This window comes from Eumetopias jubatus, unplaced genomic scaffold (genome assembly GCF_037043125.1).
Source record: "Eumetopias jubatus isolate StellerSeaLion01/CBP00866 unplaced genomic scaffold, mEumJub1_p1.0 scaffold_3, whole genome shotgun sequence".
NCBI lineage: Eukaryota > Metazoa > Chordata > Mammalia > Carnivora > Otariidae > Eumetopias > Eumetopias jubatus.
Window position 1 is genome coordinate 183483261 of NW_028274809.1, and position 25941 is coordinate 183509201.

Sequence of the window (25941 nt, forward strand, 5' to 3'; positions counted from 1 at the left end):
TTCTCCATCTGCTGATATGGTTGTGTCATATTTTTTCTTCTTTAGCCTATTAATGTGATGGATTACATTAACTGTTTTTTGAGTGTTGAACTAACCTTGCATCCTGGGAATAAATCCCACTTGGTCATGGTATAATTCTTTTTATACATTGTTGGATTTTTTTCCTTTTGGTTATTTTTATACCTAGGAATTCAAATTTTAATTTTTTTATATTTTCTATTTCTGTCACCATGATCATTTTCTCTTTATTAGAAAATTTTTTAAAGATTTATTTAAGAGAGAGAAAGCACACAACAGCAGGGGGATGGGCAAAGGGAGAGGGGAGAGAATCCTGAAGCAGACTCTCTGCTGAATGTGGATTGTGCCATGGGCCTCAATCCCAGGACCCTGAGATCATGACTTGAGCTGAAATCAAGAGTCAGCCACTTAACCGACTGAGCCACCCAGGTACTCCAGAAAAAATACTTTCCTTGAAGTGTATAGTTGATAATTTCTTGAAATCCTTTCCCATACTTATAGTGTTTGTAATAGCTGTAATTTATAATAGGTTCTTTAAGGTTCTTCATTTCTGGGTTTGTTTCTGTTGCCTGTTTTCTTCCTGAGGTGGATTACATTTTACCCCTCTCTTCATGTGTTTCTTTGTCTCTTTTTTAGAAGTAATTGTTATGCCCAGTGTGGGGCTCAAACTCATGACCCTGAGATTGAGAATCACATGCTCTACAGGCTTAGGCAGCCAGGCATCCCTCTTCACAAGTCTCTTAATTTTTTTTTTTTAAGATTTATTTATTTATTTGAGAGAGTGAGCAAGCATTCGTGAGAGTGAGCACCGCAGGGGGTGGGGTGGGGGGAGAGAGTCTGCTTAAGACTGCCCCTGGAGCCCAAGGTGGGGCTTGATCTCACGACCCTCAGATCATGACCTGAGCTGAAACCAAGAGCCCTTGCTTAACTTTGCCACCAAGGCGCCCCCACGTGTCTCTTAATTTTTGATTGTATTATAAACATTGTGAATGTTGTGTGTTTGGATTTTGTCATCTTTGAGTAAAAATGTGTTAAGGAAATATGTCAGTTAATTGATGTTGATATTAATACATTTTAGGCTTCTTCTTTTCTTTTTTTTTTAAAGAGCTTTCTTGGCTCAAGTCAAGCATAGCCTTACCTGGTATTGTGATTCAACAAGTATATGTTAGGCCATCTCTCTGTACCTTCCATGCTTCCTATCCTTGAATTCATAATTTCTATTTCATTAAACATCTGTGGTTTCTTGGTACAATGTAAACTCTTAATGTTTTAGGCAGGAGAGAGAGGTGATCTTATATATATATATTTTTGAAGAATTCCAGTGACAATAGTATAGTTTGAGGGGACCAACAGTAGTGATAGGAAGTTGTGTTTGGAGGCTACTGCAGGCATCCTATGAAGACATATGTGATGGTAGTTTGTGTAAGTGTTGTGGTCATGGAGATAAAGAATAGTGAAGAAATAGAATTTTTTTTTTTTTTAAAGATTTTATTTATTTATTTGACAGAGAGACAGTAAGAGAGGGAACACAGGCAGGGGGCAGTGAGAGAGAGAGAAGTAGGCCTCCCACTGAGCAGGGAGCCCAGTGCGGGGCTTGATCCCAGGACCCCGAGATATGACCTGAGCTGAAGGCAGTTGCCCAACTGACTGGGCCACACAGGTGCCCCAGAAATAGGATTTTTTAATAAAGACTTTATAACTTGCATAGTATCCAACAGTTATAGTCCTAGACATATACTCTAGGAACTCTTACACAGGGTTCCAAGCAACACATTCAGAAATATTCATGGGAGCATTGTATGTATAAGTCTGAATGTCTATTCATAGTAGAATAGATAATGCTTCAGTATGTTTATACAGTGAAATATATTACAGTTGTGTTATATTTGGCTTGTTTCGTCAGGGAATCTTGTTTTTCTGGGTTATATGTATTGACAGGTCTAATGCTACATTGCCTCCATTTGGGGGGACCATTTTGTAATTGCCTTATTACACACTGCCCTGTTGCCTAACAACATCTCACCTTTTCTGAACATATAATAATTTCTCATTGACAAATTACTTTTTGTGTTTTGTTTCTCCATCAAGTTTCTTGTGACCAAGGACAATTTCCCAGTCTTACTTTGAATCTCACAAAGCATTGTATAGTCCAGGGTCCATAGTAAATAACTAAGATGAGATTAATACCGGAATCAGAATAACTGCAAATTTCCTAATTCTCAGAGGAAACTGAAAACAGAGATAAGGGATGTAGATATCTTACCTCTTGTGGTTTCCTGTTTCCTGTTTATATGGATAAATAGTTTTGGATGGTGAATTGATATAACATTTTTTTTTTTTTTTGGCATATGGACTCATTTGTTTAAATTTTTTGTAAAAACGTTTTCTCAGGCATGCCAGTTTCTAATTTTTAGATATGATTTCTTCACTGCTCCAAAACAGGCTAATTCTTCTTTAATGAGTTCAGTCTGATTCCTTTATGTGACATTCATTGTGAGGCTACAGCACTGAAGGAGACAAATAAATACTCTGCTTTTCACTCTCATGCAGGATCTTTGGCATGCAAAAGTGAGAAGCATACTTTCTCCCTAATTTATATTTTAATTCTCTTTTTCTTCTGCCATCCCGCGGATACTGTCCAGCTGGATTATTTCAGTCATTTTTTAAAACCAATTCCTGCTATTCCTGACTAAAATGTTCAAATCCTGCTCATCCTTCATAGCCTCATTTAAATGGCTCTTGCTGTAATATGCTTTCCTTAATCCCTTTTCTGTTACCTTCCTATGATACTTTTCTCTTCTGAATTTCCAATGATAGATTTACTGGAGTATTTTTCCCTTTTTCTTCCTAGATTCTAAGGCTCCCGAAGTGAAAAAAGTATGTTAATCATTCTTCTCACTGCACTTAGCATTGCTTTTAAAATGCTGTCCCACATAGACATAACCAACATCAGAATTATAAAAACTGAATTAAGTATGAAACAGAAAGCAAGAGCCATTTTAACTCAGTTGAAGTTAAGAGTAATATTTTGTGGTTTTGGGGTTAAAGATCTATGACATTTGGCCCTCTCTTCCTTTTTCTCTAAGATCCTATAGTTAGAGTGTAGTGTTGTTAGAGCATCAGAGGCTGGGAAGAGCCTTTTAAGCGCTCACTGATCTTTTTCTTCAGAAAAGATCATAAACAAGTGTCTCAGACATGAGTGTATCCACTTGTTTTCAGAAAATCTCTAAGCAAGGAGATTTATTTTTAAAGTTTTTCTTGATAAATTGGTATAGAGGTGACTCAAGCTGTCAAAATTTTTACTTTATGATAATCTAAATACTTATTAACAATTTTCTGATTTAATTTTCTCTTATAAAACTTTAGCTGGAGATGTCATTTGTTTGGGTCTTACTTTTTCTTTCATCTTACTTGCTAGCGTACACATTCCCTGTTGGAGGCGTGGAAATAGTACGGTAGCTCTTCACCGATAACAGCGAGTCCTGGAGCTTCTGTTTCCACCCATAATACAATAACCGTGTGACTTGATTTCCCCCCAGATCGTGTCAGTTCTTGCTGATAAAAGCTGTAGAGGATCTCTGTGACTTTTCAAATAAAAATGCCTCAAATACCTGTGAATCAGTACTTTTGGAAAAGGGAATTTAATTTGTTATACGTGCAAACAGAACTTTTGGGGAATATTGTGTGTGTGTGTTCCCTTAATATTATATAAAAGTTGCTTCTTATATTTGCTGTGTAATACTATATCTACTTCCATTTTTGGAATCCATTGTCAAATAACTTATTTATGTTTCCTTAGCTCTTTATTTCATTACTGGGGAAAATGTTACATTTATAGATATAAATAGTCCTTTTCTTTCATTACACTGGTGTTATTTTCCTGATTCTAAAGAAAGGAACTTTTAGATAAATTAGTTATTGTCTTCTGTGTTATTGAACATGTGGTCAGTTGTCATGTTCATGCATCCAGATGATCAAAGTCTGAACTTCTGTCTAATTCTTCCCTGCTGTTAGGCTACCCTGTCATGATCAAGGCCTCAGCAGGTGGTGGTGGGAAAGGCATGCGAATCGCCTGGGATGATGAAGAGACCAGGTGAGGCGCTGTCCAAAATATACTTTTGATGAAAATTGCAGTTACTAGAGTTTTATTAAACTGACAAGTAAACAGATACCAGAAGTGTAATGGAATAATTACAATAACCATCTCATTTTTACTTTTAGATGGGAAAAAATGGAAATTATGCAGAAAACTTCCTTGTTTATATTTTGATGATGATTCTGTTATAGAAAGGTTTTTTACTTTCTTAAACCTTAACAAAGGATTATCTTTTTGTTTTTACAGTGTATTTTTTTAAAATTACAGTCACGATTCTATTTTCTAGGCAAAAGCTACTAACATTTGATGTTGTATATTCTGAATGTGGTCAGAGATTTGAAGCAAACACATTTAAAGGCAGTCATGATTTCATTTGTTTATGTATTAGTACGCACTTGCTTTCCATTGCTTGTCTATAAAAATAGTGAACTACTTTGATAATTTTTTACTGTGGAATGTATTTCCTTTTGAATTTGAAACTACTAAACGTCCTTTATATAACAGTGCACCCTGTTGTAAATGTAGACCACATTTTTTAGTATACTAGTTTCTAGTTTCAGGAATCAAAAGTAGTTTTTAAAACAATTTAAAAAACCAGTGCATTGTTAACATCATAGTGATTAAAAAATAATTAAAAAAAAAAACTGCCTAGTACAAACAGGTTTTAGGGGATTCTATTTAGGTTTGCGTTTTTATTGATTTTCAGGCTTGGCAGAAGAGATTTTTGTCATTTTTTTTGGAGGGTCGGAGGGGACAAAAATGACTAATTATCGTGTTATGTTGCCTTTCCCTTTCTCTACCCAGAAGTAATGTGGTCTTCTAGATGGTTCTGCTTTCTCCCCTTCCTTTGCTTTTCCTTCCTCTCCACTCCCCCAAATCTCTCAAAGACAGAAGTCCAGAGCAGTTGGAGTGAAAGTTGTCCAATACACACCAAATTCAGGAATTAGGTTCTCAAGTGAACAAGTAAGGTAAAAATTTCCTGAAAGCAATACATTACCCTTTAAAATCTTTTGAGAAGACACCAGGTTGCAGACTTGCATGGATGGTTTTATCTCTAGAAGAAAATTGTCCCACAACACCATTGTTTCTTCAGTTGAGCATCAGAGAAACTAATTGGTTGTGTTGTGGGGTGATGAGAGATGACATATATTGCTCTTTAAACCCCAGGCTTACTCTGAGTGACACTGGTACCAGAGACTGACCGCAAGAATTAACTCATTGCATAGATTGACAATATTTGTTGAGAACCTGTGTGACAGGCACCATTTTAGTAGTGTTCCTGGAATATAGCAGTGAACAAAAAACAGAAAAAATTTCTTTCCTCCATGAAGTTTATACCCTAGATCATGAGTTCTTAACCTTTGAGTTCTCAGTCCTATAAAATTCAGAGGAGGTTTATACATCCGGATGAGAGGGAAAAAGGACCTATTTCTTTCACCTCTAAGTGGGATTTAGTGTTTCCTCCAGTGCAGGCAATGAACTACAATAGTAGTATTATCTTTGGAACTTTTTTCCACCTTGGAAATCACATATCTTCAACAACTGTAATGTGATAATGTATCTTGAAGTAACAGTGATTATTAGATTTGTTGTTGGAGCTTGTTATGAGTAAAGAACCCCATGCATTATATCCCAAATTTGTTCTTAGAAAATATTTTGAATCCTGTATTTCAGTATAATTTGTTTTCTGTGCAGTCCTGTGCATTTTCATTTTTTGCACTTTAAGCCTTACTTTGAGAAGAGGTTCATGTGCTGCATGATGAGGCAAAAGAGATCTATCTGGAGTGTGAACACATGGAATGGGAGATAGCGTTGCAGCCATCTTTGGGGAAAAAACGATCTGCTGTAGCCTCTGGGTAGGAAAGAATGACATAATAAGGATATTAAACACAACTTAATGGTTTTGTAAGAGATGTGTATTTTACAGACTTTAACCTTTTCCTCATTGTGTGGCTCCTTTTGTATGGCACTTACATAGCAATTAAGCTTTAGCACTTATTTTTCATTCTTCTTCTTGGGATCTCACATTTCTTCTCCCTCATTTCTCTAGGACTTACTGTTAGCAACATATTTTATGGTGAAGATTACTCTCAGTTTCTTGGCATTGAGATTTCTGTGCTGCTGTTAACCAGTGGATTTTATTTTATTTTATTTTTTAAAGATTCTATTTATTTATTTGTTTTAAAAAGATTTTATTTATTTGACAGAGAGACACAGCGAGAGAGGGAACACAAGCAGGGGGAGTGGGAGAGGGAGAAGCAGGCTTCCCGCGGAGCAGGGAGCCCGATGCGGGGTTCGATCCCAGGAGCCTGGGATCATGACCTGAGCTGAAGGCAGATGCTCAACGACTGAGCCACCCAGGTGCTCCTAACCAATGGATTTTAATGTAGCATTCAGTATTTTCAGAAATCACTATGTCCATTCATATAGTGGGCATCTTTTTTAGGTAAATAAACCTTTAAATGGTACATTGATTCAAAATATGTTAATAAAATTAGTAAAAATACATAAATAATTTTCTATCTAAAATATTGTTCTCAATTTGATAAAAGAATGACACTATTTGATTTAATGATACATGCGCTTCATTTAAAAAAGTTGCTCTATATCTCATTACTTTGGAAGAATCTAAACTACAGGAAAATTGAGAGAATAGTCCAGAAAACTCTTCAATAGTTTTCTTCTAGAGTCACCAATTATTAATATGCCACATTGTACGTACTCCTTCCTTTCTCCTTTTTTGGGGGGAGGGGATTTTTTTTTTTTTTTGCATGATCCACAAAAATTTTAGCCTTCTTTGGAAGGCACACCGCATAACCATTAATTGCTTTATTATTTTATTCTGAGGAGTGTCTCCCTCTTGTAACGTCTTTCCTAAGTGTTTTCAGGGAAGTAGCATCTATGGCTTATCTTGGAATCTTTAGAACATCTGAGAGATTTTTTTTAAAAAATGGTGTTTGTTGTTGTATATTAGAGTGAGAATCACAAAGGTTGTTGAAAGTAGACTCATATCTTCATATTAACCTCTGTCTTTTCCCTATCCACATTTCAATGAAATATGGCACAATGGAAAATTGACCATGTTTACATTTTGGAATACCCCTGCTAGACTTTGGGTGCTTTGACAGCAGTTTCTGCTTTATTTTTGTATTCCAGTCACCTAAATAGGCAATGGGCACATGGTTTCGTGATGAGTAAATATTTGTTAAATGAATGTGTAACTGACCATAACAAATGTTTTTAAAGTAGTTTTCCGCGAACTCCCAAATATCCTGGTGATGCTTTCAAATTGTGATAATTTATTTGGGTGATTTTGATTTTTTTTTTTCTCTAGTATTCTTGGTTTAAATGCAAAATGAAAGCTCTTAGTCATTATAGCAGAGAGAAACTATGAAGTGCTTTGTTTTTTCTTTGTGAATCATCATACCCCATCTAATAAAAAGTTGGTCATATGGTACTAAAAACAATAATTCATTGTGCTTTAGTTTCTTTGAGGTTTGCAGTCTCCAAAGATCTAAAAACTCCATTCCCCTAAATCAAAGAAGTAATAGAAGACTAAGAAAACCTGATACCTTTTCCCTGAGAACTCTGAGAAAGAAGAATTGTTACAATATGTTTTGAATTTATCTTCTGGTCATTGTTTACTTGCTGTGTTGTATTTTTTAAGCACAAAAACAAATGTATTTATTTCTAATAATGCCAGATGGAGTGTTTGCAAATTAAAAGGTTGGAAGAATTTCAGTGTTGTATTTAAGTATAGATATTTAATCTGAAGATTAAGAAACTATTAGTGACATGTAAAAAGAATTAAACTTTATATTCTGAATATGTCAGTGAGTGAAAAATAATACATTCAATTAGTTTTAGGTAAGCAAGTGTGCATTTTTAATAGACTGACCGAATGAACCCATTTCTCTCTCTCTCTCTTTCTTTTTCTTTCTTTTTCTTTCTTTTTCTTTCTTTCTCTCTCTCTTTCTCTCTTTCTTTCTCCTTCCTTCCTTCCTTCCTTCCTTCCTTTCTTTCTTTCTTTCTTTCTTTCTTTCTTTCTTTCTTTCTTTCTTTCTCTCTCTCTCTCTCTCTCTCTTTCTTTCTTTCCTTTCTTTCTTTCCTTTTCTTTCTTTCCTTTCTTTCTTAGATTTTATTTATTTATTTGACAGAGAGCACAAGTAGGCAGAGCAGCAGGCAGAGGGAGAGGGAGAAGCAGGCTCTCTGCCAAGTAGTGAGCCCTACTTGGGGCTCGATCCCAGGACCCTGGGATCATGACCTGAGCCGAAGGCAGCTGCCTAACCTACTGAGCCACCCAGGCACCCCCGAATGGGCCCATTTCATAGTGCATGAATTTAGTGAGCATATTTTAATTATAACAATTTAAATTATTATAGTTTGGGAATAAAATGTATAAAGCAATAATTATATCTGTATTTTTATTTTCAAAAATTATACTTTTCTCTTTTAATTAATTTTGAACAATTCAAAGATATAAAGTTGTAATGATCTGTATGGGTATGTGAAGGGCAGTTACATTTAAGTGTGTGTATTTAAAATATCATTAAAAATTATCATAAAATGTTCTTGAGGATCCTCCTCATGTATGTTCATTCTCACTGAGTATTTCACTGTAGTTTTGCCCCAGTTGTGCCACTGGCCAGGTTGGCCCTTTGCATTTTTGTGTGCATATTCTGACTTGAGTCAAATTAATACGAAGTTTTAAATTTCTTTTGTTAGTGGAATTACGGTATATTAGGGCTGAGGAAATGGAATTTTATATGATTTGTGTGGTTTATTAGAAATATCTAATTTTTGGGCACCTGGGTGGCTCAGTTGTTAGGCGTCTGTCTGCCTTTGGCACGGGTCATGATCCCAGGGTCCTGGGATTGAGCCCCGCATCAGGCTCCTTGCTCGGCTGGAAGGCTGCTTCTCCCTCTTCCACTCCCCCTGCTTGTGTTCCCTCTCTTGCTGTCTCTCTCTCTCTCTCAAATAAATAAATAAAATCTTAAAAAAAAAATCTAATTTTTAACAGTTGGTCAACTAAGTAATGGTATTCCTATTTCATTATAAAATCTAGGGTCAAATCTAGGGTCAGGGAAGTTAAATCACTGACCCCAGGTCACAAAGCTGGTGAGTGTAAGAGTTGTTGGTCAATGAAAGTAAATTTAGTTATTTGTGCATTAAGTGAGTTTTTCTTTGCTTTGTTCATAAGTAAACCAAAATAAATATTTAATTGCTTTGTTTACTTTTTTATTGAAGGCTGTATTTGTTTTGTTAGTTTGATTGTTCTTCCCCCTTCCTTCTTTCTTTCTTTCTTTCTTTTTTTTTTTAATTAGGGATGGTTTTAGATTTTCATCTCAAGAAGCTGCTTCTAGTTTTGGCGATGATAGACTACTAATAGAAAAATTTATTGATAACCCTCGTCATATAGAAATCCAGGTTGGTACATTTTAAGATGTTTTCTAATTATTATGACTTTTAAATAACATTTATTCTTATTGGAAACATATCCTTTCTTCCATTTAGAATGATTGTGAATTGTTCTGATATGCTTGAATAACTTCAAAATAGAGAATGTGCATAAATTGATCACTTCCCTTTGGAATCTGGTATAGTTCTCATTAAAGTGCCAGGATGTTGGTTAAAATAGGGAATGATATAAAAATCCTGTTGTAGAAAGAAGCAGTCCCAAGCTGTCTGACCAAGTTAAATACTTTGCACCTAGAGATTCAGTCAGTCCCATTCTGGGACTGGACCATGACACCTTGACAGGGCTTGCTCTTTTTTTTTAATAAAGTGCTTGATCTGGACTTCTATCATTTCAGTTTACCAAATGTCTGTGTGGCTCACCGAGACAGGCATTCTTCTAGGAATTGCTAGTTTAGACATGAGTAAATAATTTCTTCTACTCAGGTTAAGATTTTAATCTAACTGCTAAAGCGGTTGTAGGGGGTGTGGATTTCAGGAAGACAAAAAATTGGTTTTCTGAAATAACACACAGAAGAAGACAATGTCTCCTGAAGTTTTCATTTCTGTTAAAGTCTTCTGTAAAGACCGTTATGGCTATGAATTGAATTAAAATTGATAAAATGTAAGCATCAAATTTAAAATCATACTGAAGTTTAAGTATTGTTTTACTTATTTCAGTGTCAACAGAGAATCAGAAAACTAAATAATAGGTTATTTGCTGCCCTTGCCTCTTCTGATGAGGCATAATAAAAGTCCTAAATTCTGTCATTGTGGTTTTTTTAAGTTAATTATCATTTTACATAGATTTTTTTTAAAGATTTTATTTATTTATTTGAGAGAGAGAGCACAAGCAGGGGCAAACGAGAGGGAGGAGCAGACCCCCGACACCCCCCCTCCCCCCCACAGAGCAGGGAGCCCGATGCAGAGCTCTTTCCAAGGACCCTGGGACCATGATCTGAGCCGAAGGCAGACGCTTAACTGACTGAGCCACCCAGGTGCCCTAGATATTTTTTATGGGTAGAAAATCTTCATCTAGATCCTCCAGTTTTCCAGAGTGGGAAAAAATGTGCAAATATATATAATCAGCAAATAGTCTTAGAACATTGACTGTAGTGTATTTCTTTCTGAAGTTAGCAGGGGTTTTTGTTGTTGTTGTTTTTTTTTGTTTTTAGATATTCTGAAGTGAGATACCACATCTTAAAGTCCACAAATCTTAAGTGTATGACTCAAAATTCTTATGCACGCTTGTATAGCTGTATAGAAACCATCCAGATCTGTATATAACACATTTCTGTGACATCAGAAGATTTCTTCATACAACTTCCCAGTCAGTCCCTCCACCTGGCCACCAAAGTACCTCCTGTTCTGACCTCTAACACTACCGAGTATTTCCGCCTGTTCTTAAACTTATATAAATGAAATCGTACAATATATTTTGGTTATATCTGGGTTCTTTCAGACAACATCATATCTTTGAGATTGTTCCATGAGGCTGTGTGTTACTATTAACTCTAAAAAAAATGCTCTGTGATATTTCATTGTTTGAATAACCTGTAGTTTATCCATTTTCCTGTTGGTGGATCTTCAGGTTGTTTCCAGCTTTTTGATACTATGAATAAATTGCTATGACTTTTTATGGATATACACATGCTTGCAGATATACTGAGGAGAAGTATTACTGGATTACACGGTAATGTTATGTATAGGTCTAGTAAACACTGTAGTTTCTATGTGTGTGTGTGTGTGCGCGTATTTTTTTAAAGTGAGCTTCATACCCAACATGGGGCTGGAACTCAGGACCCTGAGATCAAGAGACATGCTCCACTGACTAAGCCAGCCAGGTGCTCCTGTGCTTTATATGTTTTGGATATTAACCCCTTATTAAATATATCATTTGCAAAATCTCCTCCCATTCAGTAGGTTGCCTTTTTTCTTGTTGATGGTTTCCTTTGCTGTGCAAAAGCTTTTTATTTTGGTGTAGTCCCAATAGTTTATTTTTGCTTTTGTTTCCCTTGCCTTAGGGGACATATCTAGAAAAATGTTGCTGTGGCTGATGCCAGAGAAGTTACTGCCTGTGTTCTCTTCTAGGATTTTTATGGTTTCAGGCCTCACATTCAGGCCTCTTTAATTCATTTTCTTCAGTTCCTATTTGGAGTTTTTTTTGTGTGTATGGTGTTAAAAAGTGGTCCAGTTTCATTCTTTCACATGTAACTGTCCAGTTTTCCCAGCACCATTAACTGAAGAGACCATCTTTTTCCCATTGTATAATCTTGTCTCCTTTGTCATGGATTACTTGCCCATAAAATCATGGGTTTATTTCTGGGCACTCTTATCTGTTCTATTGATGTATGTGTCTGTTTTTGTGCCAGTACCGTACTGTTTTGATTATAGCTTTGTAGTATATGTTGAAATCTGGGATTGTGATACCTTCAGCTTTGTTGTTCTTAAAATTGCTTTGGCTATGCGGAGTCTTTTGTGATTCCATACAAATTTTAGGATTATTGGTTTTAGGTCTGTGAAGAATGCTGTTGGTATTTTGGTAGGGATTGCATTAAATCTGTAGATGGCTTTGAGTACTATGGATATCTTAATATTCTTTCAGTCTATGAGCATGGAATAGCTTTATATTTTTGTCAGTTTCTTTCATCAGTGTTGAGTACAGGTCTTTCATCTCCTTGGTTAATTTTGTTCCATGATACTTTATTCTTTTTAGTGCAATTGTAACTGGAACTGTTTTCTTAATTTCTCTTTCTGTTACTTCATTCTTGTATGGAAATGCGGCTGATTTCTATATATTAATTTTGTATCCTGCAACTTTACTGAATAAATTTATTACTACTAATAGTTTCTTTGGCGGAGTCTTTAGAGTTTTCCGTGTATAGTACCATGTCATCTGCAAATAGTGACAGTTTTTAACTTCTTCCTTACCAGTTTGGATGCGTTTTATTTCTTTTCTGATTGCTGTGGCTAGGACTTCCAGGATTTTGTGAATAAAAGTGTCAAGAGTGGGTATCCTTATGTATTTTAGAGAAAAGCTCTCAGTTTTTTACCACTGAGTATGATGTTACTTGCAGGTTTTTCACATATAGCCTTTATTATGTTGAGGTATGTTCTCTCTAAGCCCACTTTAAGAGTTTTTATCATGAATGGATGCTGAATTTTGTGAAATCGTTTTCTCTATCTATTGAGATGATCATGTCATTTTTCTCCTTCATTTTGTTAATGTGATGTATCACATTGATTTGTGAATATTGAACCATCCTTGCATCCCTTACATAAATTCCACATGACTGTGGTGAATGATTCTTTTAATGTCTTGTTGAATGTGGGGGCCGACTTTGGATATGGTCTAGCACAGCCCATTGACCAGCCCCCCAATGATCATGTCCTTCTGTAAGTAGAATATAAACATCTTCTTCCAAGACCAGAATCTCGTCTTCAAACTTGGTCCAGCTATGCATGAGACTTCTTGTATATGGTTCCTTAAAAGCAGTTCTTCTGATGCAAAGACCTCTGTATTTGAAGACAGTGTGACACCTGCTCATCAAACTTATAGCAATGAGAAAAGGATATGACACTGCAATGAATAGCCCCAATCAACAAGGTAAAGGAAGAAAAAAGGCACATACTAGTCATTGGCTCTTTGTATTTGAAAACCACCATTTGAAGCTGAGAGATCTCATAGGAGTTTATTTTTTGTTTTTGTTTTTTTGCTGTAATTCTTGGTGAGAGATGAGGGCAGCTTGAGCCAGGGTGTTGGTAGAGGAGGTGATGAGATGTGATTGAATTCTGGATACTCTGTGAAGGTAGACCAGATTTTCTAAAAGATCAGATGTGATGTATAAGAAAAAGTATAAGGCATCAAAGATGGCTTTAGGGTTTGGGCCTGAGGAATTAGAAGACTAGCACTATCCTTTACTGCGGTGGGAAAAACTGAGGGGTGCGTGTTTTGGGGAGGAGATCAGGGTGTGACTTTGGAGAAACAAGGTTGAGATATCAAAGTATAGGTGTTGAGTAGACTGTTGGTTATTTAAGTCCGTAACTTAGGGGAGGTACCTGGGCTATCCTTCCTGTAAGGTCGTACAGGCAAAATTAATTTTCCCCTTCTCTGTACTCTTCATCTGTTACATGTTTGTTAGATGACCATTGATTTTATCTTGAGTTGTCTGACTTTTCAAATAGACCAAGAAGTACTTGAAGGCAGTTAGTAGGTCTTATTCATTTGTTGGTTCCAGCAACTAGGCCATTGTCTTTCACACTACTAACACTCAATGTTTTTGACAGATTGTATTAAGTAATTAGAGATCTACATCAGCTTGTAGTTTATTTTCATTAGCTGTGCCATATAATCTAGGTGGTAATTTTATTTTTTTATTTTTATAAAGATTTTTTTATTTGACAGAGAGAGACACAGCGAGAGAGGAAACACAAGCAGGGGGAGTGGGAGAGGGAGAAGCAGGCTGCCCGCCGAGCAGGGAGCCCGATGCGGGGCTCGATCCGAGGAGCCTGGGATCATGACCTGAGCTGAAGGCAGACGCTTAGCCAACTGAGCCACCCAGGCGCCGCCTAGGTGATAATTTTAAACATAGGTGAAAGTGTCTCCTGGTAACTTAAATAGGTAACACAGATGTTTGCCATATCTGACCTATGTTTTTTAAAAATTATTTTCCTCAGTTTGCATGTATTTAATTATTTATATGAGGTAATTTGTGCACACAATAAAGGCCATCCAATGAAAAGTGAGCATTCCTTTCACCCTTGTCTCCAAGTCCCCTGGTTTCTGTCCCTAGAAGCAGGCACCATTATAACCTGCTATATCCGATCGTGAAATATATATGTGTATCACTTATTACTTTTTACATGGGGGCTATCACATACTGTGTCCTTGCTTACGCTGAAACTCCACTGGTGGTGGCAATGGCACTACTCTGTGTGGTTTAAACCTGTGTTTCTCAACCTGGACACTACTGGCATTTTGTGAGTTGGATCCAGGGATGCTGAATGGCTTGCATTATGTGGACCCTCTGTTGTCATGAAGTTTTTTCAGTAAGCAGTGTATTTGGGAGATTTTTCCACATCGAGTACCTGCACATTGGTAAAAGGCTGTATTAAAAGTAAAAGAAAATAAAACTTATGATGGGGCTGTCTGACTGGCTCAGTCAGTGGAGCATGCAACTTATGAGTTCAAGCCCCACATAGGGTATAGAGATTACTTAAAAAATAAAATCTTGTAAACAAAAACAAAACAAAACTCATGAGGGATTTAAGGATTAACTTCCCTTACAGGCACTCTTTATATTGTCTGGTCACTTAGTCTCTATTTATTCAGTGGAATAAATCATTGTCAAATTATTTTTGTTGAGGGATGCCTAGGTGGCTCAGTCAGTTAAGCAGCGATTCTTTTTTTATTTTTTATTTAAAAACAATTTATGAGAGAACATGAGTAGGGAGAGGGGCAGAGGGAGAGGGATAAGCAGACTCTCCACTGAGCGTGGAACCTGTTGGGGTGCAGGGCTCAATCCCAGGATTCTGAGATCATGACCTGAGCCAAAGTCAGATGTTTGAGCCCCCAGGCACCCCACACAGCTGACTTTCTATTTCCGTTCAGGTCATGATCTCAGGGTTCTGGGTTCAAGCCCTGGGTCGGGCTCCATGCTCAGCGGGGAGCCGGCTTAAGGATTTTTTCTCTCCCTCTCATTCTGCCCCTCCAATTGCATTCTCTCTCTCTCTCTCTCAAATAAATGAATCTTTAAAAATACTATTTTTGTTCAATGCTTAGGAAAAAACAAAACTTTTTTTTTCCTTTTTTTGAGAGAGAGAGAGCGCGAGCGCACGATCGCGCTTTCAAGGGCCTGGGCAGTGGGAGAGAGAGAATCTTAAGCAGGCCCCGCAGCCACTGGGGGCTCAATCTCACAACCCTGGGATCGTGACCCAAGCCAAAATCAAGTTGGTTGCTTAACCAGCTGAGCCACCCAGACGACCCCATGACAAGATTTTTTAAAAAGAATTAGGAGACTACACAGACTTTAGGGGAAAACAAATGTAATTCTATATATGAATCTAATATTTTAGTTAGAAATATTTCTGAGAATTCTTGGTTATCATGGCTTTATTTCTTGGACACACAGTCTACTTTCACCTTCTTCTCAACTAGGATGAAACGAAGTAGCATAAATTTAGTGTTAAAGTATTTTTTAGTGTTAAGGTATTTTTTAGACTGTACTTCATGCAGCCACCTTTGAGACTTAAAAATAAAATTCCAACCTCTTGGCCTTTCATTACTGCAGTATTTTCCTTTGCTTGGAATCATTCTTGAGATTTAGATATGTTTTATTACTAAAAATTAAGTTTACATTCATATGTTAGCTACTCATTTTATAGTTTACTGTAACCATGATCTTTTTTATTTTATATTTTTAGCACCATATAAAGTATTAAGATGATTGTGTCATATGCTGTTGATAATGCATAAGGGAAAAAAAATGACTTGCCCAAAGAAGTTGCAAAGCAGTTCGGAGTAATGGGCAATAATTTTATTGCCTAGCCTTTTGGCTTCTAGAATAGCTTTTACTTCTCTGAACTTAATATATGCATTCAGTAATATGTAACTACTCCTTAATCATGAAAATAGATTAATCTGTTCCCAAAAGCAACATTGTGTGCAAAAATATTCACCAAGAGCATGTTTTAGGGTTACCAGATTTAGCTGGTAAGATACACGTTAAATTTGAATTTCAGATAAACAGTATTTGTTTTTAAGTGGAAGTATGTCCCAATAAGTATTTGGAACCTATTTTTATTAAGATTTTTGTTGTTTATTTGAAATTCAAATTCACGGGTGCCAGGGTGGCTCAGTTGGTTAAGCGTCCAACTCTTGGTTTCAGCTCAGGTCAGGATCTCAGGGTCGTGAGATTGAGCCCTGCATCTGGCTCTGTGCTCAATGGGGAGGTTCTCCTTCTCTCTGCCCTGCCCCCCCACTATGTGTGCACTCTCTCTAAAAATAAGTAAGTCTTTGAAATTCAAATTCATCTGGGTGTCCTGTTATTTTATCTGGCAACTCCAGCTTATTTTTCAGTATTACAAATGGGAAAAATCATAATGTGTTACCTGTTAATCCCAGACCTTTTATCAGTTTCTGTAACAAAAATAAAGCATAGTGAAAACGTCCATATATAAGTAACAGAGTAATATTGGGTGTAAATAGCATTTTCTGATCAACAGACATTTAATTATGTTAAAAACAAACAGATGTTTGTTATAACACGGTTTTCCTGAAGCACCACTGATATCTAGAATGTATATTTCCTTTATTGACACTCAGTGTCCTTCACAAAATTTGTATAATTGATGTTACATTTCCAGTGCACTGGGTGAAATATCATGTGTGAATTTTTTCCTCAAGTCTTTTAAAAACATTTTAGTGAGTTTCAGGGTTGTAAATAAAGTTTTCCTCTATTAACATCAACCGAAAGAGGAACATAATTGAGAGGTACGTGTGTTCTGGGAGCTTCGAGTGGTAAAAACCAGGGGGTGTTGCATGGTGAAAATGTTAATTGGGCACATACTCTATAGGTATGGTTGTATAATTTTTCAAGTGGTATTGCTCTGTCAGGTTTTAGGTGACAAACATGGGAATGCATTGTGGCTCAATGAAAGAGAGTGCTCAATTCAGCGAAGAAATCAGAAAGTTGTGGAGGAAGCACCAAGGTAAGAGTTTTTCATAATGAATATTCATAATAGACTGATTTTGTTTAGCATATTTCTTTCCCATTATTGGCTAAAATCGCTTCAATAGCAATTTGGTGGAATTGTCATGGTAGAGTCTATTAGTGTATATTTTATAATTAAGAATTTGCCACTTGATCTCACCCTCAGTACTTCAGTGCATGACAAGTGAGAGAATACTTGGGGAAAAAAGGTGGGGTTTTGCTAGAGGAGAGAGTTTGGTAGATAGTCAACCATGACTTCCATGAGCTTCTAGGTAATAGAGACCTTGCGGGTGTTTCTGGTCTTATGGAATGTCTAGGGATACATGCCTTCTAGGATCTTCTGTTGGTGAAATTTTCGTAAAGTTGACCCTGAAGTTTTGAATTTATCCTACCATCAAAAGGCTTCTGGAGCACAGTGTTTCAAAATTCCTTGATTTGCAATCCCTATCAAAATGCCATCAACTCTTTTCAGAGAATTGGAACAAATAATCCTAAAATTCATATGGAACCAGAAAAGACCCTGAATAGCCAGGGGAATATTGAAAAAGAAAAGCAAAGCTGGTGGCATCACAATTCCAGACTTCAAGCTCTATTACAAAGCTGTCATCATCAAGACAGTATTGTACTGGCACAAAAACAGACAAAGATCAATGGAACAGAATAGAGAGCCCAGAAATGAACCCTCAACTCTATGGTCAACTAATCTTTGATAAAGCAGGAAAGAATATGCAATGGAAAAAAGACAGTCTCTTCAACAAATGGGTGTTGGGAAAATTGGACAACCACATGCAGAAGAATGAAACTGGACCATTTCCTTACAACATATACAAAAATAGACTGAAAATGGATGAAAGACCTAAATGTGAGACAGGAATCTATCAAAATCCTTGAGGAGAACACAGGCAGCAACCTCTTCGACCTCAGCTGCAGCAACTTATTCCTAGACACGTTTCCAAAGGCAAGGGAAGCAAGGGCAAAAATGAACTATTGGGACTTCAAGATAAGAAGCTTTTGCACAGCAAAGGAAACAGTCCACAAAACGAAAAGAGAACTGACAGAATGGGAGAAGAGATTTGCGAATGACATATCAGATAAAGGGCTAGTATCCAAAATCTCTAAAGAACTTAATCAAACTCAACATCCAGAGAACAAATAATCCACTCAAGAAATGGGCAGAAGACATGAACAGACATTTCTGCCAAGAAGACATCCAAATGGCCAACAGACACATGAACAAGTGAAGTGCCCAACATCACTTGGTGTCAGGGAAATCCAAATCAAAACCACAATGAGATACCACCTCACACCAGTCGGAATGGCTAAAATTAAGTCAGAAATCGACAGATGTTGGCAAGGATGCGGAGAAAGGGGAACCCTCCTACACTGCTGGTGGGAATGCAAGCTGGTGCAGCCACTCTGGAAAACAGTATGGAGGTTCCTCAAAAAGTTGAAAATAGAGCTACCCTATGACCCAGCAATTGCACTACTGGGTATTTACCCCAAGATACAAATGTAGTGATCCAAAGGGGCACGTGCACCCCGATGTTTATAGCAGCAATGTCCACAATAGCTAAACTATGGAAAGAGCTGAGATGTCCATTGACGGATGAATGGATAAAGAACATGTGGTGTGTACACACACAGACGCACACGCACCCGCACCCACACATGACTATGATGCAGTCATCAAAAATGAAATCTTGCCATTTGCAACAATGTAGATGGAACTAGAGCGTTATTATGCTAAGCAAAGTAAGTCAATCAGAGAGAGACAATTACCATATGATCTCACTGATACACGGAATTTAAGAAACAAGGCAGAGGATCATAGGAGACGAGAGGAAAAAATGAAACAAGATGAAACCAGAGAGGGAGACAAACCATAAGAGACTCTGAATCTCAGGAAACAAACTTGAGGGTTGTTGGAGTGGAGGGGGGTGGCTGGGTGATGGACACTGGGGAGGGTATGTGTTGTGGTGAGTACTGTGTGTTGTGTAAGATTGATGAATCACAGACCTGTACCCCTGAAACAAATAATATATTGTATGTTCATAATAATAATAAAAAAAGTAATTCCTTGATTTATCAGAACTATTTTGGGCCCTTCTCCAAGCTACCTTTAGATATGTTTAGTGTAGCATTTTCATGGAACTTCATTTCTAATTTGATGCTAGGTTGGTATTTGTATATATTCTAGTTGTCTCTGTGTCCTTAAAAATCCCCCAGTTGAGTGTACATTGTCATTTTTAATAATCAGGCAATAAGGGTATAGCCAGTTGTAACTTAGTCATAACCAGTGTGCCTTGATGTGTATGTATAGTTTCTTTAAAGAGGTGTGAATATAAGTGAATTTTTAATTACAGGGTAATGGCACAAAGCAAGTCCTGCTTTAATTATATTAGGTTTTACACATTAGTGTAGCGTGGGAGTTTTAAGACGTGGTTCTCAAGTTTTTTGCCGCTTCTCTTGTTGATGAGCGGAGGTAGGGATCTTTGTACCCTCCCCTTGATTCTGTGCTCTGAGAATAGACTGCACAGAAGTGATGCTGTGTGCAGGCCTAAGGAAACTTTGAGCTTCCATTTCCTGTCTCTTGGGACACTTATGTTAAAAACCAGCCACCATGCTGTGAAGAACAGTCCAGTGTGGCCTACGTGGGGCATGACCCTATCTCATGGCCCAGCACCAGGATGAAAGAGGGAAGAAAGAAGAGGTAAAAGGAATGTTCTGCCTGTATGTTTAAGGAAGGGCCCCAGAACATACTAGTGCTGATGGCTTGGTAGTGATCTGAAGTTAGGAACTTTGCTAGGGAGTTGGGCAATGTCTTTTTTTTAATTAAGTAACATGTGCTCTGCTAAAATTCTAGTTGTGTGGAAGAATGGTACAGGGTTGCTGGTAGAACAGTGATAGTCTCTGACATACCCGCTTTTACAGTTTCGTGTTCTCTTCTTATTGCTTCCAATGTAATTAACTTTTTATTTAAAACCCATTCAAATTTTACCTGGGATAAAAATCTTTCACAGACTAGGAACCTTGAACTATTATTTTTGTTTCCTCTCTCTTTCTCTAGAAATACAAGTTTTTCATATGAACTCATTTGTTAATTGAGAGAAAAAGAGGAAAATTTAAAGCAGTAGGAACAAAAACAGCAAAAGACAAACCCCCAAATGAGAACTGGTCATTAATAGTGACTTGATATGGGGCGCCTGGGTGGCTCAGTTGGTTAATCGACTGCCTTCGGCTCAGGTCATGATCCTGGAGTCCCGGGATCGAGTCCCACATCGGGCTCCCTGCTAAGCAGGGAGTCTGCTTCTCCCTGTGAACCTCTTGCCTCTCATGCTCTCTATCTCATTCTCTCTCTCTCTCTCAAATAAATAAATAAAATCTTTAAAAAAAAAAATAGTGACTTGATAGGTATTTGTATATTATTATTTATAAAATCTTAAGTGGAATTTTCCGTTTTCAGTTTCTAGAAATTGAATTTACTGCTGTTTTGAGTGCAATGATGAGGTTGCTTATAGCTCTGAGTGTTACTAACAGAGTTTATGACTAGAGAAAGGACAAGATCAGACAATACAAAAATAGTTTCACTCCACTGTCTTTGAGATTCTCCAAATGTTACTATGTTAATTTTGGGTTTCTTTCTTTTTTGGATTAGTTTTGTCAACTAGTTAGCATTGAAATGTCATCTATGCCTATATCCATTAGGTTGAAGCAGAACTGTTTATCCAATGATTAATCCTAACCACCAAAGGGAGACATTAGGAGGTACACTTCCCATCTGAGTTTTCTTGCTTCCCCCTCTTCCAATCCAACTTGAAATCTATTCAGGGTTCTAGATCTAACCAGCAGTTTATGAGAAATAGAAATGTAATGCGGATGTTAAAATGCTGTGCAACTCTGGGGTTGAACCCAGATTGTGAGAAATGGGAGGAAAATGGGCAGATCCTTGTCTTAGAAAAAGGGGAAGAGAGCATTACAAGTTAAAAGAACTGTAAAGATGTAAAAATAAATAAGTGAATGGAGTGGCTGGACCTTATTTGAATTCTGATTCAAAGATATTACCTGAAAAAAAGTGAAATAATCAGGGAGATTTGAATACTAACTGAATATTAAATGCTATTAAGTTCTTATTAATGTTTTAGGTGTGATTATGTTACAAATCTTATAGAAACAGATATGGAAGTTTCTGTAGATGAAATGATAACAAATTTGGGATTTGATTTAAAATAAAATTTGCAGAAAAGAAAATGGGTGGACCTGGTAGAAAAGTAGATGTGCACGGTATAGGCAAGACTGGCTGTGTATTAATAATAGTTCCACATGGGAAACAGGTGCATAGAAGTTCATTATGCTTTTCCATAATAAAAATTTTATAAAAGTCACCTAAATCTTGATCCACAAAGTTTATTTATTTATTTTTTAAAAGATTTTATTTATTTATTTGACAGAGATAGAGAGAGAGAGCACAAGTAGGCAGAGAGGCAGGCAGAGGGAGAGGGAGAAGCAGGCTCTCCACTGAGCAGGGAGCCCTTATGTGGGACTCGATCCCGGGACTCCAGGATCATGACCTGAGCTGAAGGCAGTCGCTTAACCAACTGAGCTACCCAGGCACCCTTGATCCACAAATTTTAATCTATGGGAAGAAAAGTAGTCAGTGTTCTATTTCTTAGAACCTTTCTTGGATAGAACCAAAATACATGAAAATACACAAATGTTCTTTTTTTTTTTTTTAGGGTTTATTGAAAACATTTAAGCTTTATTTGCCTGCTGGAGGGTAACTTTGGCATTGTGAAACAAAAGTTTTGAGGATTTATTAGATGTACAGTCAGTTCTTTTTGTTTGTGGTAGTTACTTTTCACAGAGTCACTGTGAACACTGAATTAGCGAATACGTAGGGGAAGTAGAGTTAGGTTCTGTGAGCCTCTAGTCAGGACATTTTAATCAATATGTAGCCTTGATGAAAATATCCTGACTTAACCTTGTTTTATGTGTGTTTCTGTCGAAAGCCACCTTACTTAATGCATGCTGTTGATTCATTAATATTGAACTCCCGGTCCCGGTCAGGACTTGCCTGAAGAAAGCTCATCCAGCACACATGTGTTCTCCCTAAGGCACATCTCCCAATTTTAACTTAGGGAAGTTCTGAATGTATATGTTAAGTTTTACTGGTTGAAAACAACTAATTGTGCTAAAATTGATGGAAATCGCACTATAATGTGGGAGGTTCACATGTTAGTTTTATAAAAATCTGAGGCTGACGACCGAAAGCATGTATTATAAACATATGTAAAGCATATGATATAAAATCTTAAATTGATACAGGTGATCACATTTGAGTAAACTGTAAGAACATTTTTATGTGGTGCATGCAAAAGATGACTTTTGTTCAAAGTGTTGATTACTCTTTCTGTATTTGTAGCATTTTTCTGGATTCTAAGACTCGAAGAGCAATGGGAGAACAAGCTGTAGCTCTTGCCAAAGCAGTGAAGTATTCCTCTGCTGGAACCGTGGAATTCCTTGTGGACTCGAAGAAGAATTTTTATTTCTTGGAAATGAATACAAGACTCCAGGTAACTCTCTTTTTCTTTCCTTACCAGGCCTCTATACTTTACCCTTCCTCTCCCACTCCTTTTTGTTTTTTTGAAAGTCAAAAGTCCAACTTCATAAAGTGTTAAATAAAGGTTTCATTTTTATGCTTGTACTAGGACATCTGTTGGGAATGACAGATAAGTATCAGGTTAATGTAATGGTCAGTGGGTCAGTGTCTTGCCCTTCTGCCTCATTACTGTTAACACTCCGTATTGGAAATTCCTCTTTGGTTCTTTTCGAACCTCTCTTGATGACTTGTCTTGGTTAGGGTTCATGTACCGTTAAGAGAACTGCTGTCAGATGTGATAAACAGAACAGGATTCAGGGCTTATAAATTTTTGAAGGGGATGGAGGAAGGAAGAGTACCTAGAGTAACTTTCAGGAACGACACTCATTTTCTTTTAGAGGAACTGCCCCTTTTGCCCCTGGGATGAGGTTGAGAAGTCTAGCAGCTGCTCTGGAACTGTTGACTTAGGGACATGCTCCCTCTGTTCCAACCAAGGTCTCTGGACGACTAGTGGCTTTCCTTCCTTCTTCCCCTTCTCCTTTTATTTAAGTTGTAAACTAAAACACACATACAGAAAAGTCCATAAAACACCAATATATGGCTGGAAAAATTACTATAGCAAAAATCCATGTAAGCATCAAGTGGATCTACAAGTCCCAAAATGCTAGCCCTTCTTACCCCCCTGCCCCAACTTCTCCTTCTAAGTAGTCCTCATCTGTCCTCCTAGAGCTGGTTTCTGTTCTGACTGAATTCTAAAAGCTTGCTTGCATTTCTGTATTGTTTTCCTTTTAATTATGCATACCTAAGCAATATGTAATTAATTGTACCTGTTTTTTAAACTTTAAATCGGATCATGTAATATGCAATTTTCTGTACGTTGCTTCTTTTTTCAACATTACGCTTATCACACTATGGGGCTGGTTTTCATTTATTACGGCAGAATTTATGGTATCTAGATGCATTTGAAACCAGTATCGTAAATATTTGTAGAGTTTGTATAAATATTAACCTTAGTTGCTGTTGCCCAGAACTTATACTTGTGTTTGAGATCACTTTTTTATCCTATAATTTATTGGTGTAAATATCTTTAGGAGTGACAGAATTTTGCCTTTTAGAGATTGATTTGATTTTGGTTAAAAATATGTCTTTATAACAAATTATATCTAATTAGATAATTAGCTAGGAAATCATGTTTTTGATTAAAATGGAAGCTTTATTATGCCATGATGAGAATACTAGTTTGTAATATTCTGAAGGCAATTGAAAGTGACTACAAGACACTTGTATTTTATTCCAGACAAAAGAGCTACTAGATTGTTTAGTTAGGGTATTTATCAGAATTTACACAACTAATAACCAGTGCTGTCTTTAGGACACTTTATTACTGTGTGTGTGTGTGTGTGTGTGTGTGTTTTATTTGTTTCTGGCTCATTTATCTCAACCCATAAGCTTTTCTGAGTTTGTCTCATTGCTGATTTTGGTATAAGACCTCTGGAAGTTGGTACTTACATCAAGTAATGCTATGCAGTTGGTCAGAATCATTAGGTACTGAGGTGTACATTTTATATCTTGATGACTTGTCAGCAGGTTATGTTCTATACTCTCAAAAAAAGTATAAATGAATTTAAAGAAAAAATTTCATGAAGAGATTCATTTTATTATATCTGATAGTACCTACTTTTTTGCTATTTAATATCACACTTGGATTCATTTGTGTCTCCCATTTAATGTTTTAATATTTCTTTACTGTGCATTTACTTCCAGTGACCATAATCCTGTCAGTTACCAGATAATTAATTTTGATTTTCTAGAAGCATCTGTGTGATGGGCGGATATTTGGTGGTAGAGGCTGTGACTGAATGGGAACATGATTAAAGAACCTTGGATTTCATTGTATTCAGAAAGCCATTCTTATATATTTCAAAGACTTCTTTCTGATATTTAAACCGTTCAAATGTTCTTTTAATAGTAGAGTTTCTTTTTCAAATTTCTTTACTAACCTTAAATTATAATACTTAAGGCACATTTGCCAAATTCTTCATCTTCTAAGATATATGTTATCTCTTAATTAGTGTTTCATTTTGAACCTGGAGAGCTATAATTTTCTGTGTTCTTTTTTTGTTTTTTCCTTTCTTGAAATATCTTGATTGAACTGTCACTTTTTCCAGCTTCAGAAGTTATACAGATAGCATCTTACTTTGCTTGATTTTTTTTTTTTTTTTTAAGAGCGAAATTTGAAATAAATACAGTTTCTTCTCAAAGAGACGTAACACTGAGAAAGTGTTTGGTGCATAGATGCTTGGTTCAATTGACTGGTTTTGGTCTCAGTCTGGTTAAAATTTATCAGAATTATCTGTGCTGTCCTTGTATATGTTTATTTGTGTTCACAGTTGTTCGTTTTCTGTTTCTTAATGATAGTGCTTCTTCCTTAAAGGTCCCTTTTCCCTGTGTCCTTCATCTTACGTCAGAGTCCTCTTTCCCGCCAGTGCCGTTCTTGCTGTACTGGTTAGGAGAGGCTTCTTTCTTTCTTGAGTATGCCATTCAGTTTGACCTCTTGTGTGCTTTTTCTGTGTTACTCCTTTTGCTTGAAATGGTCTCTTCATTTTCTGTAGTGGAAGCTCCCATACATATCCACCCATACATACGTATCTGTAGATATAACACCTGTTTCCTTCTTTCTGCTCATGAAAGTTGGGTAGGGAGCTGGAGAAATACTCTACCAAAAACCACAATTTTGTTAAAATGCTATTTTGATTAACTAAATTATATGTGATTTTGCCTGAGTAATGTTAGTTTCGTATTGAATGGTAAAACTAAGAATTGGCAATATTTTGTTTAAAAAAAAAAAGAAAGAAAGAAAAGAAAAACTCCAAATGGTTCAAAAGAGTATATAACAGAAAAGTCACTCTCTGTACCACGTTTTTATCACAACCATTTGATTTTCCTCAGGAGGCAACCTTTGGTTTTACTTAACAATGTATCTTTGGTGATGTTCCATACCTAAGTTAAAGCATTATCTTCATTTTTATGATTTTTTAAAAAAGATTTTATTTATTTGAGAGAGA

General features: G+C 36.6%; 1 protein-coding gene across 2 annotated transcripts in view; it reads left to right on the forward strand.

The window, feature by feature from the left end:
- PCCA (propionyl-CoA carboxylase subunit alpha) overlaps positions 1-25941 on the forward strand; it is a 393065-nt gene that overhangs the window by 144318 nt on the left and 222806 nt on the right. For both annotated transcript variants that reach the window (XM_088021889.1, XM_028112036.2), the window contains exons 9-12: positions 4033-4111; positions 9439-9541; positions 17184-17278; positions 22700-22850. In XM_088021889.1, the coding sequence (XP_087878015.1) occupies positions 4033-4111; positions 9439-9541; positions 17184-17278; positions 22700-22850 (428 nt within the window). The remainder of the gene's footprint in view (positions 1-4032; positions 4112-9438; positions 9542-17183; positions 17279-22699; positions 22851-25941) is intronic.